Source organism: Telmatherina bonti, assembly GCF_933228915.1.
Source record: "Telmatherina bonti genome assembly, chromosome: 8".
Lineage (NCBI taxonomy): Eukaryota > Metazoa > Chordata > Actinopteri > Atheriniformes > Telmatherinidae > Telmatherina > Telmatherina bonti.
The window spans coordinates 23,221,624-23,238,334 of record NC_136626.1 but is presented as its reverse complement, the minus strand read 5'-3'; the positions used below and the strand labels follow the sequence as shown (position 1 = coordinate 23,238,334).

Sequence of the window (16,711 nt, the reverse complement as noted above, 5' to 3'; positions counted from 1 at the left end):
GATCTTATATTTTTTTGCTTTCCTCCAAGGGAGCATGTCTCGCCACTTAACTAGGACCTCCACTTTATTTTATTAGACTTTACTTCACCCTTCTATCACCAATGTTACTATTCACAACAAAAATAAAAGCAAAATGAGTCAAATAGCAAAAAAATGCAACTACTTACAAAAGAAATCTTCAATTGTCTGCAAAAGCAATGATTTGGTAAACCAGTTGGATTCATATAAACTGAGGTGCATTTATGTACACATTACATTTATATATAATGCAAAAGAGTAGCGCCTCCAAAAATTCCACATAAAGGGAGATCTGATTTTTTTTTTTTTTATTGGACAGAACACTTGTCTGAGTTTTTTCCCACTGCAACATGAAAACTGTCCCACTGCATTACCTACCATTAGTACAAAATGTGTGTTTTATAAAAGAAGCATCTTTCAGACTGCATGGGACAGAGTATTTGTGTACAGCAGTACAGTAAAATAGAAATGAGAAAAGTTGTTGCATACATGAACAATAAGTGAATTTGTACCCTATGATGACATGTTTGACTGCTACTGAAGTGTACAACTAAGTCTGAGTACATCTAATTTTAGCACACGAGACTATAGTATGTGCACTGAAGTTAAAAAGTCTTACATACAGTATAAAACTATGAGTGGGATTTCATGGTAAAGCACCCCATACTAGCATCCAATGACTGACAGTGTTTTGAGCAAAGATAATCTTAGTCGAGGTGTGTTAGAGTTCCCCTTAACCTTTGTTTGAATGTGACTTTAAATAGAAGCAGGCAAGACAACCTGCACAATAACAACCAACTCCATCCAATCCTCCCAGACTAACATGAGAGACTGCAAAATATATACAAAAACAAAAACATATGCAAATGAACACAAAGCAAAACAAACGAATGAGGTAAACATAAGACTTTCATGGCACAATCCATACGCAAGACCTCTTTTTCTGTCAACACAACTTCATAAGAACCTTAATCCCTCAAATGATAATTTATATTTCTGCTTAGAACGTGCAGGTTTATAGTTACCAGTTCTGATTTTCAATCCAACAAAATCATTTTTCTTATTTCAATTTCAATAATAATAATTCTAATTAAAATGACAGTTGTGGCTCTTGGAAACAGAACAATAATTGCCCTTTATTATCTATCCTCACTTTGTAAACAAATAAAAAAAAAGCCAGTCCCACCCTGGGGGCAGTCTTGAGGGTCTATCATTAAGTCTCCTGCCTGGATCCTATGGCCCACTGACACACAGTCTGAGCAGTCCCTGAGTTTATAATTCATCCTTAAGTTTAGAGTCTGTCCCTTCCTCTTCCTCTTCCTCATCCTCCTCTTCAGGTTCTTCACCCTCTTCTTCTTCCTCTTCGCCCTCATCCTGCTCCTCTTCATCTTCTTCATCCTTTGCCTCGTCTCTCCTCTTCTTGTCCTCCTCTTCTCGTTTCTTCCTCTCCTCTTCCTCTTGGCTTTCCTTCATCTTCCTCTCAGCGTCCTAAAACGAAAACAGTTTATTTAACAGTGTCATATGTTATATATAGTTTTTGTCACTGTTGTAGACATACAACTTCAATCTACCTTAGTTTTACCCCAAGTATCATTCCCAACTTCCTCTGCCAGATTGGGGTCATTGGTGATAAGGAAGTTGTCAAAGATTGTGCCAGACTTGACCTGCAGAGAAACATGGGAAAAGCAATGAATCAAGTGTTTTGTGCAAAGAGGTGAACCACGTGAGCACAAAGAACAGTTTCATCATCCATCCTTAAAAATGCTGAAGATATAACCATTAAATCCAACACCATCTGCCAAGCCGTAAAGAAGAATTAGTCATGCTGTACCTACATTAAAACAGTTGTTATACAGTGTTATTGTTGTGGATTAAACTGTAAACACAATGTAAGCAACAGTATCCTACCTGCCACAAGTCCAGCCCTATTACACCAATGCTGTCATATTTGTAGATGTCTGGGTCAGCTGTGTACTCTGGGTTGTCAATCTCAGGATGGATCCATTTGCCCTTGTAGGCAGGGTTATCGATCTCTCTGGGCTTCCACTCGCCCTGCGGACAAGCAAACACACAAGGAAAGGAATTTTGTTTAAAGTCAGAACATATCCAATATCTGCAAAGGACTGAATCTGGAAAAATATTCATTAACTGCTGAAAAACAAAAAAAATCTCTTCTGTGTTTCCTACTGAGGTAAATATCTTTCCAGCAGTGCTGCATTAATAAGACATCTTTCAGTATGACTCTACATCTGCAAACAACTGTAAGAGTATTGACACAAAAGAGAGAACCAATTTTCACATCAAGGTAATCATATTCAAATCAAATGGAAAGATAGCAGATATAAATATCTATTTAAAACAAAAACACAGGAATACTGCAAAGGGTGGCTGTAGGAAGCGTTACAATTAATGCTGTATACCTTGTAATCAGGGTTAGTGACCATGGGAGGCTCCCATTCTCCATCCATCTCATCATCCCAATCATCTGGCTTTTTGGCATCTGGATCTGGTATGTTCTCAGGTTTGTCCCAGTCCTACAGAAAAAAACAAACAAATTGTGATATCACCTGTTCACGAAACAAAAAACATGTTTTTATTGGGATGGATAAAGTAGACAAACCTCTGGTTTCTTATCGTCAGGGTCAGGAATCTTCTCTCTGTCGTCCCAATCCTCTGGTTTTTTAGCCTCAGGGTCCTTAATCTTTTTGGGGGGTAGAAAGTCCCAGTCCCCCTCCAGATTTCCCGACTCGACCTTCTTGTTGTCAATCTTGACCTCATAAGTGTTGTCAGGGTAGACAATCAATGTATACAAGTGGGAGTACTCATCATCCTGCAGAGAGGAAAACATACAAAGTTGCAGTAAGAGTAATTAGATTTAATTGTCTTTTTACTTTCTTAGATTTTAGTCAAATTACTAAAACTAAATATGAGTTCTCAATAATCAGACTTTAATTATACAGCAGATGTCTTAGAAATACATTTACAATTCCCAAGTATATATGACAACAATATGAGGTCTCACCTTGCACCTGATGTCTTTGTTAATTAAATGGTTTTTGCCTTTGTAGTGGAAGATCACATGAACTTTCTTAGTGCCTGGGCCACAAATGTCAGGACCTGAAATAAGCAACATAGAACAGTGAATATTTATGTACACACAAAGCGTGACTTAGGAAAACGCATGATCTGAGGAAAAAGGCTGCACACACATCTGACGTTGTGAAGGGCAGTTCAGGTTCACAGACTTCAGTATCTTCTCAGCACAGCTATTCAGGCTTACCAAACATGATGTTGTAGACAGAGTCTCCGTGCATGTCTTCCTGATTGACAGCAGAAGGAAACAGTTTGATGTAGCCTCCACCACAGTCTATGCTTTGCTCGTGTTTCACAGTGAACTGGATGACTAAAGGCTGGTCCTTGTTGCTGAAGTCATCAAAACGGGCTGACAAAGCATAAAAGCGAGCATCCTGGCTGGTCTGAAGACCTGCAGTAAGAACAACATTTTAGCTACAATTTAAATCAAGTTTTTTTTTCTTCCCTACGATTTCATTTAAGTTAGTGACTTAATGTATTTTTCAGATTCACTGAAAGATGCATAGACTGTGGTGATGATGTAATGTAGAGGCAAATATTGGCACGACTCCATCAGCAGTGAATCACAAAGCAACTCTGTCAGCAAACATGATTTTAAATGTAATGCGGACACATTGTCAGATTATTATTTACAAGCGTGAAATGCAAAGGAAACACATTTAGTTACAATATTTAAAACAACTGTGAATCACATGTCAGTCATTCATGCAGTGAAATCTACTGGCAATATTCATACAATTTTGTTTCCCTGAACTTGAAAGCATTCAAGTTTAACATTTTTATCTCACTCACCTTTGTCTTTTTCTGCATCTCCATAGAACTTCCCAGCAGTCAGCACAAACTTGCCATAGTCTGACTTGTGCTTAGATTCAACCCAGCGACTCTTCCAGGCATCTGCACAGACAATTTCAGGTTCAGTGGCACAGCCGTCACCATGATAAGATTCACATTGCTAATCCATCTCTGATGGTGCACCAGTGCAGGTGCACAGGGTGCATTGTGTCACTCCGCAAGGATTTTATGACCACATTAACTGAGAAAGGGGAGGGTCACAGTAAGTGATTAGAGGGGATATTAAGGGGAAGGGGGGGGGTCAGACCAGGTCTGATGACAGCTGGGGGTGGGAAACAATATTGAAAAAGAGGGGAGTGGTAAGACAGGGTCAAAGATGAATTGGGATCTGCTAAAAGAAATAAGCCTTAACTACAGCGGTAAGCAGAAGATGCATCCCAGATGTCTATGTACAAAATGTTATAGCATTTAAAAAAAAAACACATTGAAACAACCTTAAACGTCAAATACCAAACCAGTATTTATTAGTATTTATGTTATTACTCATTACCATGGAATCTAAAAAGTGTAAACTATTTAGATTTCATGGTAATGAAGGTAACAATACGTTAATAAATCAAAGTTAAAAGCTCACCAGCATCCTCAAATTGCTCTCGGAAATACACAGTGGACCCGGCCAGAACAGAGGCGGCCGACATGGCCATCAAAAGCAGCGACAGCGCTGGCATTGTGAGGAGCTGAAATACTCCGCCCAAACGAAAGCCAACAAACTACAAATATCGGTAAATGTTAATATATCTAGCTATCTATCTATTGTCCCGGTACAGGGGCAGTGTTCATCCAGCTTCTCATGGAGTCATGATACAGTCCGAGCCGCCAGACACAAGCACCGCTCTCCTCTCGGTTCGGAACAGATGTCTAATTCTGATTGGACGTCAGCTGCACACCTCAATAAGGAAGCGTTACATCTATTAGCCAATCAGAAATAAGAAAGTTGAAACGACAGTTTCTGTAGCCAATGGTAGAAGACCACGCGTTTGCTTAATACACGCCCAACAAAGAGTGATGCTGGCGGACAAGTCGCATGGGGGGGAAGAAAAAAAAAAAATCCAACTATGGACAAATAAATTTAACAAACAGTACTTTTCTGGTGTAATATCACTGTGGTGTGACACGTAAAACATTAACATAAATACTAGATTGTTTTGTAACACAGAAACATCTAATTCATTTCTAAAAAATAAATTATTCCGAGCGTTCAAATAATTTAATTTCTCGTGATTTACAAGGCTGCGGGTACTTGCACAACAACTGATAGTATTCGGATTCAGAAAAATTTTATTTCATCCAGGGAAAAAAATATTATCATTCAATTAGATGAGATAAAATAAAACTGTATTAATCCATCCAGACAGGGTCCTCTGGATACTGAAGAGACAGTTTTCATCAAAGTTTTTGTCAATCAATATTGGATGTAAAAGAAACAATGGGATCTTCCTTTTTATTTAAATTTCAATTACTGGTTGTTTTTTTTTTTTGGAAAAACGTGTCCGCCATACTCTCTTTTGACGGTGTTGTCATGCTTTGACCCTCAGTATGAACAAACAAAATCTCCATCCCAGTGATAAAACAAATCTGTAAATGGACTTAAAAATAAAAATTACCTGCATTTCACAATCACAATTGTCACATACACTCCTTTAAAAATATTGTCATGAAAAACATAGATCAAATGGTTTAACTAAAAAAAAGAAGTCCACTGAAATAAATGGCTTCCTTTTGCACATCACGTTACCAAGAAAAATGTAGAGTAACCTTTCTACAACTGTTAGCTGTTGCATGTTAGCTATTTCATTTGTTATACTGTTCACTAGTCGGTGCCATTGAGTAAGTAGCCTAAGCCTGCAAGATATGGTCTCAAAACTGCCCTGTTTTGCAAGATCAAAACTGAACGTAATCATGCTGTAAAGTAGCACAATACTGTGTATTCATGCTGGGTTGGGATGTCTATATGAAGTCTATACAGCAGGTGTAATCTCATCACAAAATGATTTTAAACAGAACTAGTTATAAGGACCAACAAGAGTGCATTTAAGCCACTCCACAAATCTAATATTGCACAGAAGAAATGTTCAACTATGGCACAAAAGATATCAATAAATAATCAGTGCTGGTAAAAGCACAATGTTGGACATGCAAATAGATGACACAATCATAATAATAAACAGCACAACTCATACTTTTGCAGAAGTGAAGAGACATAAATAGTGTGATAGAAAAAATGTATGAGCAACCCTTTATCACAGCCAAAATCTTCTTCATGTCTTCATCTTGACATGGTGACTGTTCAACCAGGCAGGTGAAGGGGAGCAGCCACATCTCACATGACTGTCCAAAAGCGCTGACATTATCTGACGCTGCTGATCTCAGAAGGATGGGCCATGCTGCACTCCCTTCTCGTACTGGATCTGCCTTGCTGCCTGGCCAACTCTGAGGGACCTGGACAGACACATGTTGTATCTGTGTGGGGAGAGGGTGGTGCACAGAGTGGCACAAACAAGACACATTTCCCTTGTGGCTCTGTATGCTGATGGGCTTGTAAAGCAATCTGACACCTCCTCCAGGTTGCCCTCTTGTTGCCTGTTTCTCCTTTTAGGGGAGAAAGAAGTTGATCCTCTGTGGTATGGACTTGCATCCTTGGGCTGAGAAGAGTCTCTCTTCTTTGGGGACATACAGCATTGCCTTGGCTACCTCGTCCAGTGTTGTTTCGTCTGCCTCTAAACCCCGGGCTGCATAGGCGTCACGAGCACAAAGCTTAACGTGGCGGTACTCGAGTGGAAGAAACGGCACAAAGAAGTCAATTAAGTGCCCAGACATGAGCTCACTCTGAGCAAATCCACCTGGAATGAGAACCAAATGAAAAGCGCAAAGATAAAGATAACAACATTAAATTTTACACAGAAATAACAGTTTTAGATTATTTAGCTCGTACTTGCTTAGATCAGGGGAAAACTAACTGACATAAGCCATGAAGGTTTGTTTATTTGTTTATTTATTGTGGGGATCCCCATTAACTCTCACAATAGAAGGTTACTAGTATTCCTGGGGTACCAGAGTCAGAACTAAACACAGAGAGGCAGCGTTCAGTTTTTCTGCTCCTCCCATGTGGAACAAACTTCCAAAAAACTGCAGGTCTTCTGAAATTCTCAGCTTTTTAAAATCAAGGTTAAAGACTTTCTTTTAAAAGTTTGTTTTTAATATTTCCTGCACCCCGTTGTCACACTTTAATGTTTTTATGTAAAGCATTTTGATTGAACGATATTGCACATGAAATGTGCCATACAAATAAACTCGCCTTGCCTGGTTAAAAGACAAATGTTATCAAATGAATAAAATATGGCAATTCATAAAATCTATAAATTTTGGCAAATCTATTTTATTTTGGGAAATTATTCCAAAATTGTGATGATTTAAATAAAAGACTTTTGAAATCTTGGCCGATGAATGACTAAAGTAGTACAAAAACCTTGTTGAGCAAAATGTGAATGCATCGGGTTCACATATCTGATGTTTTCAAACACTGAAACAGGTAAACCAGAAAGCATTAGCTTATTCAGAAAAATTAATGGGTTATATTGTAATTTATCTTAAAGTTTAGGACAAGATAATGTTCAATACATTTGTTTAGTTGATTGAAGAGTAAGGGCAGTTCAAGAATGACCCGAAGCCTTGCCACATTAACTTTATTCACAGCAAACCATAGAGTGGAGCAGTATTCAAGATGCCCACGGTGGTGATGCACTGCAACCCCCAATTCTCATGTAAAGTTTGTTCACTTCTAATAAGCCCTGATATTTTTTTCTTTAGAGAGATTTAAAATAATATTTTTGTGTTTAACCCATTTCAAAACAGCAGTTAACTCCTTCTCCAGTACATTTGATATTACATCCCCAGTGGGATTAGAATAATAGATTGTAGAGTCATCATCATACTCTGATGACTCATTTAATGCATAAGGTAAATTGTTTGCATAAACTCAGGAAAGTAGAGGGTTACAATAACTGTTTTTAAGGTAGGACACACACAGTGGATACCAGAGCTTTTAGACAAGAGGGAAATTTAGAAATGACCAGGTAAAAATACTTTAACACTGGCCCAGACGTTTCTTTGAACCTGCTTCTGTAGCATACCTTGAGATTCCATAGTTTCAGCTCGTAGCCGATGCTCCAGGTCCTCCATACCGATGTCCTCTCGATTCTGACCAGAGTGCCAAAAGTCCAGTGCTACATCATTGATTGTTGCACCACCAATATTACTGTGATGACAACAAAAACGTGCTGTGACATATCCGCAGAATCAAAAAGGATACCCATGCACATAAGCAGTGGAAAAAATGTTCATACATTTTCAAAACTGCCAAATCAAACATACATTGTTTCCCTTTGATAAGACCAAACATACTTCTCAAAGCAGCAAAACAAAAATGTAAATATATTTAGATTGGCGGTGAGTTTGTAACCAGGCTTCAATAGACAAGATGCACCTACGAAGACTGACCAACCTAAGGAAGAGGAAGATGGCTCTGCGGTAAGTGACTCCATCCACATTGTCGTAGTGATCCATAAAGGGCTTGATAGCGTCAATGAGTCCCGGATGGAGCTTCTCAGCCTCATCGAAGATGAAGAGAGTCTGCGGGCAGCGCAGCACCATGTCTCTGATGGCTTCTCTCAGCTGGCCCTGGATGCCACAAGGAAAAGTAAATTTACTGATTAAAAACCTAAAATCAATTAAATAAAATAAAGTCAAATTGATTGACTTGATCAAAGTTTTGGGCAAATCATACAGTTTCAGTTCAACTTTGAATTGAATAACAAAAACAACATAAAAATAAATAACAGGAGCTGAGAAAATTTTGTATGAAATGTGCAGATAGCTGCACCGTCCTTTTGGTACAACCATTTTGTGTTGATATGTTACCTTTTCATGCATAATTCTATTTAACCTTTAGTATTCATTTATTTTTTTTAATGGATGTCATAGACAAGCATCTATTGTAATTTAATCATGAAATAAAGAAATGTCTTTAATATTTTCACCAGTTCAAATAATCCAGACACTGAGTCCCAGATAAAATCTATATTTGCAGTTTTTGACAGTATGAAGTTGAAGGTTATCCTGTGCACTATGTCCTTAAATGTGTATAATTTGTGTAATAATACTATGTAAATAACTGTTTCAAGTCAAATACAGTGATTGTGTAAAAATGAAGGGACCACGGTGTCACATATGGTCTAGTTGGGTAAAAGCCAGGTTCCAAAACTCCACATATATCAGCACTCGTGTTGCAGCACCAATATTTGACTTAAAGCATCTGTCCAAATTGTGTCTGTTATCATTAATGTGCTGCATTACAAAATGCAGACTAAACATCTGACTAAGCAACGACAAAGTTCCAAGAGCATGTCCACCGTGTTCCTGGCACAGGACGTCCAACTCTGTGCCAAGCTGCTCTGAACATCTCACCTTGTACGTGTCCACCAGTCTAGCGTGTGGGAAGTGAAATGGGGCGATGAACAAACGGACACACTCGCTCTTCACCCCATCCCGATACAGGTTATCAGCAATGATTCGGGCCACAAAGTTCTTGCCAGTACCGGACCAACCATGGAAGGAGAGTGTCAGTGGCTTGTTGGACTCTGGATTTTTGATAAAACCCTGGATGGCTTTAAGAACTACAGACTGAGCCAGGTGCTGCCCGTGGAGCTTTGTCTGGAGGTCTTTCGCAAGACCTGAACAATGATAATAGAGACACATAATACATGTAAGATTCAGTTTGTTTAAAAGATGTAAGGATAAAATGTAAAGTAAAAGCTGCAGGGCTTCATATGTCATCTGTTTTACATATCTAGTGTAATTTCCATGAAGTTGGAGTCCTTAATAAGTACTTCAAAGCTGCATGTATCAGGAATGGAAATACATTTAATTTTCATCAACTGTCCATACATCTTAGTTAAACTCATTAGAAACACCTATTAGCAAGTTATTATAGTCAAACAGGATTTTTTGAAATAACAAATACTTACTATTTTCACCTCCCCTTTGCCTATTAAGTCAGTTATTTTACTTACACACAAAATGCGAACATACTGTTTGTTCATAACCTGCAAGTTTTCCAGCCTTCTCAGAAGTTATACACACCATGTTTGATCAGCTCAGACTGAAACATTTACTAAAATTAACAATAAAATGTGGAAAAAAGAAACAGACAGTTGTGTGTCCAAGTTAGCTTCATGAAGGCAGAAAATATGTAAATTTTGCTCTACAGATATACTCATTGTATGTGTCAAAACCCACAATAAAGACAACTCTGACACTGCATGTGAACCACTTTGGATGTGTATATTGTGATCTATGAAGACTGGATTTAAAAAATCATGTTCAAATAAAGTGATTTATATGTGTACAAAATCAGACACAAATAGATGGTGTGCTACCTGTGATGTTGTTAGTTATCCTGCAGTCTCCAGACTCACAGCACTGACCCAGGCTACAGTACCACTGATGCAGCAGGCTGATGTAGTCCTGAGGAAAACCTGCCCACAAGTTCCTGGTAGGAACTGTTCAAAGCAAGAATGAGACAAATCAGTCCTTATGTTGTAATACATTAAATCAGGAAGCAAACAGAAAATACCCTCACATCCACGCCGGAGAGGCTGTATAGTGTTGTAAATATAAAAGGTGTGACTCGACAAGCTTTGAATGGAACAGCAAGCCTTAAATCATTACCTTGCTGAGTGGCGTCATCTTGGTGAGGCTGACACTCCCCCTCCCATATGTTACAATAAATGTAATTAAAATAATAAGTGGAAACGTTGCTAATGGTGTCGAGCTGGAAGAAGTCGGCCTCTGCGGACAGAGCGCAGATCAGAAGCAGGAACCACCGCGCAAACATCGGGGAGCAGGACGGCGATCCGCGGCGTCGAGAAGAGACGGGTCAGCGTCGCGGGTCTCCTCTACCATTTATTTAAACCTGGTCATTTATTGGCGGCCTACTGTGTTCGACATTTCTCTCCACCCCCTAGTTCACAGCTGTAAATGGTAGTCATGGAACGCTTCATTTTACCACCTCGATGTGATTAGCACCGCCCGTCTACGGAGGGGCGGGTGGCTTTTTTTTTTTTTTTTTAGCAGCCAGTATAGCTACAGGACATTATCGCGTACAGCTGATTTCTTTCCTCCTGTTAAGAACCATGTTGAAATCTAGATCGCATAGATTTCTTGCTATTTGATACATCCATAGTTTAATCCCATAATTGGATATTTCTTACATAATTTACAAACCAGTAAAACATTTTATCAATACCCTCTTTGGTCACACTTTCCATACAAATTCTCTTCTGTGAGTTTGCCTTTTGTTTTCTCAAAGACGTAACATTTCGTAACCACTTCGTTAAACTGGAAAAAGTAATAGAGTGCAATTACCTCAGATTGATCCAACATGTACAAGTTTGTAGTTTTACAAGAAAACCCAAAGATAATGTTCAAATACATCCAATATCAATTAGTCTAAAAGTGTTTTTGCACCACTGCATTTTATTCAACACTTCACATACTCCTGCAAGCACTGTAGATACAATACATAGCTGCCAAATGAAATTTTGGTTTTACTGTACCTCTGTTAAAGCAAAGATGTGAACAACTATGCAACTGTTTGCCATTTTTAAACAATATTTTGAGTTCCCATTACCCATATCTAAGTGGGCTGCAAGTTGCATATCCTACTTTCCTAAACTTTTATAGGAGACAAAAATAATCTAGTCAGCACCGCTCAATGAAAAGACAGTCGCACATGTCAGACAAACCAAGTCTTTATTACTGCAAAAACACAGAATACACACAGGATCATGTTTACACAATTTTCCAAACAATTTAACATTTGAGGTTTTTTTTTAAAAAATTGGAATTTGTCATCCAAAATCAGCAACACCTTGTGTAAGATCCATTTTTCCAGTAAAATAAGCCTCCTGGGTCCGCACCTTGTTTTTTTAGGTTTCCAAAGTTATGACAGCTATAAGAGATAAGTGTAAATTAGAAGGGGGAAAAAAAAAAATAATTCAAAGACTGATTAAACTCAAGTGTACATTTTATTGACCATCCAACCTCAGACAAAATGGAACGGTAAGGGTTATAATCAGTAATAACTCATTTGGCAGAATCTTGTCATCACAGGTAAAATGGTCAACCCGAGTCTCCAGCTACAGTATAGACATTTTCTACAACACACAGGCATTAAAAAGTATGAAGATACTTACCAGTTCATGAGTAGATGACTCCACCTGTTAAAGGCAAAAAAAAAAAAAAAAAAAAAAAAAAAAAAAAAAAAAAAAAAAAGGAGGGGGAGAGAAATAATTACAAAACTGGCTGAAAAACCAAAATCAAAGCATTTATAGTTGGGGTAGGACGTAGGACTTTAAAATGTGCAATAGTCCAGATATAATAAAGCCTGTAATTAATATGATTTATTTTTAAACTTGAGTCCCACACCTAATTTTTACAGTCACTTACCCTCATTGATAATCCTTTACTTGTCAAATGTGATTCCACAGTTGGATTAACCTGAGGAAACAGCAGCAGTAAGTTATATTTGCACAAGAAAAAGCAGTAAGAAATAAAGCATTTACACTGACCCGGTCAGCTAGAGCTAATATGACAAACACTCCATGGTTTACAGTCAGTTTTCATTTTGTCATCAAACAGGTCAGATTAAAGGGATCTGCAGCTTTATATAGCATTAAACATGATCCCAGATAATATCTGCAGCTCCATCAGACCCAAGTACAGAAGATTTGGGTTATTATCAGTTTTTAGAATCAATTGTACTCTGGTGCATAAAACCCAAAAATCTTAGCTCTACTGGCCACCTGGGTCCATGGTGCTTAAAGTGTCTATTCTCACCATGTTAGATCACAATCCTCTGGAACGAGACTGGTCACAATCAGACATGGTCTGCAAGATTGAGAAAGAATCATGTGATTTATTGCAACAGTTCCCATCAAGTCCATTTTCCAAAAACTATTTCAGATCAGTGTGTGACATGTTTCTTCAACTCGATCAGCGACCTGATTCACTAACATCACATCTGAAAACCTCATCTGCAGCTTAGTTTTTATTAATGCTTACCAGCAAAGTTATGAGTCCATTAGCAGTATGTCCATCTGTGATGCGTCCACACCTGGTAAGGACAACACTCATCAATACTGATTTTTTATTCATCAGGTATGGGGTACAATTATATTTGATACATCAGCTAGGAGCGAAAGACACAATATGATCTTCACTGTTCAATCTGCTGAACTATGCAGTCATCATTATATCAAAGATTAAAAAAAAAAAAAAAAAAAAAAAAGTTCTTATGCTTTTACTCACTTTCATCCTGCCCACTGAAGAGTACTGCACCTATGGGAGGAGCATGAACAGCAGGGAAAGACTGCGGAGGGGAAAATGGGACAAAATTAGGAGTCCCATATAATGTTGGGTAACTTCAACAGTACATGAAAACTGACACATCAGTTAGGAGCGAAAGACATTTTTCTTCGTCATAGTTATCTGTTGAACTATGTAATCATCATTGTATCAGGACAATCTCAAACTTTAGCTTCCAGCAAATGAAAAACTCACCTGCAACCAAGTCAAGAACCAACCTCCTCGAGCAGGATCACCACCACCTGCAGGACAAATGCACACATTACCACCAGCCCAGATATAAATATTCTAGCATGGAGCAACTTTTACTGCATCAGAGATAAATTCATCTTTCACTCTTTTTCAGAGAGATTCCCATTGTTTTTTAAAACAAAATCATCATTTACAGCCATCTGAATAGGACTTTAAGAGGAATGCTGTGCCAATTACCTGCTCTTATGGTCCAAGTTTATCCACTGAGGTATGCATCTGCAGTAACAAAGTTATTAGTCAAAGGTGCTTCATTTCAACAGCACAGGCACAAAGTCATCTGTGCCTCAGATAATTTCACATGGTGGTAGAATTTATCGTCATCCCTCTTGTCAAGAGTAGCAAATAAGTTGTCATCACTGCAGCACAATCATGTTTAAGTGTAAATGCAGATTGATGCATCCTTGAGGTGTTACATTTACAGAAAACTACCCACCTCCAGATGTGTGGCACATCAAACTTAAATCCACACACCCGTAGTCCTGTTATAACAGGAGCTTTCAAAGTTGGTCCTGCAGACACACGCAATTCCAGATGTTTAAATATAGTATGAAAGTGCCTCTCAAAAGACAGTAACATACATTTAACATAAAGGCCATAATATTGAAGCTTCACAGCCATGGGGAACACCTCAGAGATGCAAAAAATCTACCCAAATCAAATCACACAAAAAACTATACCTTCTCAATGTTAATTATTCAAGTCCCAGTACTTGCCGGGCACCTGTAAACACACACACACACACACACACACACAAGCATCATTCAATTTGAATGGAAAACTTAACAGCAATTTAGCAGCTTAACAGAAGCCTCAGTGGAAAATTTATCAGAAATCACTTCTGTCCACTACTCTTATATGTGAATCATCACAGACTTCTAGACTGATGCAGTAACACTAACACACACACACACACACACACAGAGAACACTCTTACCATAACAGCAGCAAATCTTCCAGAGCCCCACATTGACCTAAACATAAAAAAACATTAAATGAAAAACTTTGCACTGCTCAATCAGTACATCTGAAAACAACCATTAAAGTGCTTAAGTTCAAGGGTTGTGGCAAAAGCTTACAGGTACAATCCTCATTACAGTAAGCTGCATCAACCTCCCCACGTGTTTCTCATTTGCAAGTCTATACTAAAACAAAAATTTTGTTTAGCTATGCATTTAAAAAAAAAAACTTTTTTTTAAATAAAAAGGAGTGCCCCACAGCCATGCACTTGAATCTTTCATGACTCACGAGTGAATAATATAATGAACAATGCACACTTAATAGCCCAAAACCCAGCACATTAAAAAAAAAAAAAAAAACTGATAAGACTATACACTACTGATCAGTGGTACTCACCATGATATGCGCCTCTCCATCTGCGTGTCCGATCAACATTTCTGCAAGCAGATTGAAAATTCACGTCAACACTTCAATCATCAGAAACCAGAATAATATGAGTCGCCTGCTTTGACTTCTCTGAAGAGCTGCACGAATAAGAAGCTGCGCCACTAACTTCAGTCTGTACAATCTTACAGGATTCATCCCGTGGAGTCAGAAATGTTGGCATTTCTTCACATTAACTCAGATGTCCCTACCAACATTTAGTTCATCATTTATCCACGGGAGTGAATACAATTATTTTTCTTCTGCCGGGAAAACTTAGCTTAAAGCTAGTTAGTAGCGTGAGAGGAAGAGCACGTGGTTGAGGCCTGCTTCACGTTGCAGGGAAACTGCGGCATGTTAAACAAAAAGCTTCACAATAGCATAATTTATACAGGATACTGGCCCAAAAAGTCCCCTATAAGTATTTCATATAACATACTCATTAATAATATGAAAACAACTTCGATAAAGAACCACCAACATACCTGTCTGTGAGATGAACGATGAATGAGGAAGAACTGAGCGCTCACATCGCCTTTATAAATGACTCGCAAAGGCTGATGGGAATTTAAAAAGTGGCTGGTAACTAGTGCCCCCTGCAGGCCAGAATGTGAATTAAATCCGCCTTGAGTGCATTTCATGCCAAGGACTATAAAAAGTGATTTGGATCCAAGAAGGTACAGATTTTTTTTCTTTTCAAGGTCATTTCAAATTTATTAAACAGCCTCAGATCCATAAAACACACATAAGACTGAATAAATGCGAGAACGAGAGAAAGAAAATACATATGCATAAAATATCACCAAAAAATAATCAGGATAGTCTAAAAACAAACATTTCAGCCAGTACATCCTCAGTCTGGATGACAAACAGAGAGCAACAATGATACTATTTATGGATTTGTCCAGATGTTGCACCAACTTAAACATAATCTTTCTTCAAACATCTGACTGGGAAACTACAGTATTATCCTCATAGCAATTTGTTAATTCCAAATAAATGTGTGCTATTTGTTAATTCCACATGGCATTTCTTAGCATGACCAAAGGTGGGCTGTATAAAGTGGTGTGCAATAAGCTTTGAACAATTAAGGACCCTACCTTTAGTTGTGCAAAATCTGTATTTACATGCAACGTTCTTTGTCTCAGCTTTTAGCTTGCAACATTGTTTGTATATGTCATCATTATCATCACATATCTTCTCTAAAAATTACCTTCGAGTCTTGCATTAGAAAGTTCAAAAATTGGAAAATTAAGTTGTTTATCCTGTTTGGTATTGTATATTCACACAACAGTTGCTGGCTTATACTTTATTATATTGCACACCATATTCAGTACATAAATTAACTTCCTGCTGCAGCCCAGCATTTCTGGACTGAAGGTGAAGGTTTACATGTAGACTAAATAAAACAGGGGACAAGATTCTACCATTCCTGATGCCACTGGTCACTTTCAGAGAGGCAGATCTCCTACTACCCCCCTCCATTTAACATGCAGATTCTGGTGTGCATACCAGTAAGAAATAACTCTCACAATATATCCACACTCCCCATTTTTTCAAACTTAATATCACATCCTTCAGTAAATAAATTGCAGGTTTTGGTAACATGTAATTTAAAAAATGCTCCATCCACTGCAATGCAAAACTTTTTGACTCCCATACAAGGACTGGACAAAGTGGTCTGTTTATCACT

The 16,711-nt window shown here is 38.1% G+C and overlaps 2 protein-coding genes and 1 long non-coding RNA gene across 5 annotated transcripts; all 3 read right to left on the bottom strand.

The window, feature by feature from the left end:
* Nucleotides 1-329: 329 nt before the first annotated feature.
* On the bottom strand, nt 330-4,801 carry calr (calreticulin). The gene is made up of 9 exons (XM_079244834.1): nt 4,538-4,801; nt 3,904-4,005; nt 3,299-3,502; nt 3,041-3,135; nt 2,639-2,848; nt 2,439-2,552; nt 1,927-2,070; nt 1,590-1,682; nt 330-1,506 (listed from the first exon to the last, which is right to left on the bottom strand). Exons 1-9 carry the CDS (start codon nt 4,629-4,631, stop codon nt 1,291-1,293), a joined length of 1,272 nt encoding a protein of 423 aa, XP_079100960.1. The 5' UTR covers nt 4,632-4,801; the 3' UTR covers nt 330-1,290.
* Nucleotides 4,802-5,552: 751 nt separating this feature from the next.
* tor3a (torsin family 3, member A) lies at nt 5,553-10,958 on the bottom strand. The gene is made up of 6 exons (XM_079245507.1): nt 10,690-10,958; nt 10,398-10,520; nt 9,427-9,692; nt 8,465-8,640; nt 8,094-8,218; nt 5,553-6,803 (listed from the first exon to the last, which is right to left on the bottom strand). The coding sequence occupies exons 1-6, from the start codon at nt 10,853-10,855 to the stop codon at nt 6,556-6,558; spliced, it is 1,104 nt and encodes a 367-aa protein (XP_079101633.1). The 5' UTR covers nt 10,856-10,958; the 3' UTR covers nt 5,553-6,555.
* A 795-nt stretch (nt 10,959-11,753) lies between these two features.
* On the bottom strand, nt 11,754-15,547 carry LOC306759421. 3 transcript variants are annotated; one of them, XR_013771422.1, is made up of 12 exons: nt 15,504-15,547; nt 14,992-15,032; nt 14,573-14,609; nt 14,072-14,358; nt 13,816-13,854; nt 13,582-13,628; nt 13,330-13,390; nt 13,084-13,135; nt 12,859-12,909; nt 12,469-12,519; nt 12,216-12,239; nt 11,754-11,971 (listed from the first exon to the last, which is right to left on the bottom strand). It is a non-coding gene; the product is annotated as an uncharacterized lncRNA (long non-coding RNA). The 3 variants fall into 3 exon arrangements; XR_013771423.1 differs by having other exon boundaries at nt 13,816-14,147; nt 14,316-14,358; XR_013771424.1 differs by having other exon boundaries at nt 14,316-14,358.
* Between the last annotated feature and the right edge of the window lie 1,164 nt (nt 15,548-16,711).

Bases quoted from the DNA above. Each gene is read 5' to 3' on its own strand.
- calr (XM_079244834.1), bottom strand. From the start codon at position 4,631: ATGCCAGCGCTGTCGCTGCTTTTGATGGCCATGTCGGCCGCCTCTGTT. The intron at 4,006-4,537 runs GTGAGCTTTTAA...TTGTCTGTGCAG, and splicing joins AGAGCAATTTGAGGATGCTG to ATGCCTGGAAGAGTCGCTGG. The intron at 1,507-1,589 runs GTAGATTGAAGT...TTTTCGTTTTAG, and splicing joins ATACTTGGGGTAAAACTAAG to GACGCTGAGAGGAAGATGAA.
- tor3a (XM_079245507.1), bottom strand. From the start codon at position 10,855: ATGTTTGCGCGGTGGTTCCTGCTTCTGATCTGCGCTCTGTCCGCAGAG. The intron at 9,693-10,397 runs GTAGCACACCAT...ATCATTGTTCAG, and splicing joins GATAACTAACAACATCACAG to GTCTTGCGAAAGACCTCCAG. The intron at 8,641-9,426 runs GTGAGATGTTCA...TGTGGCATCCAG, and splicing joins GACTGGTGGACACGTACAAG to GGCCAGCTGAGAGAAGCCAT.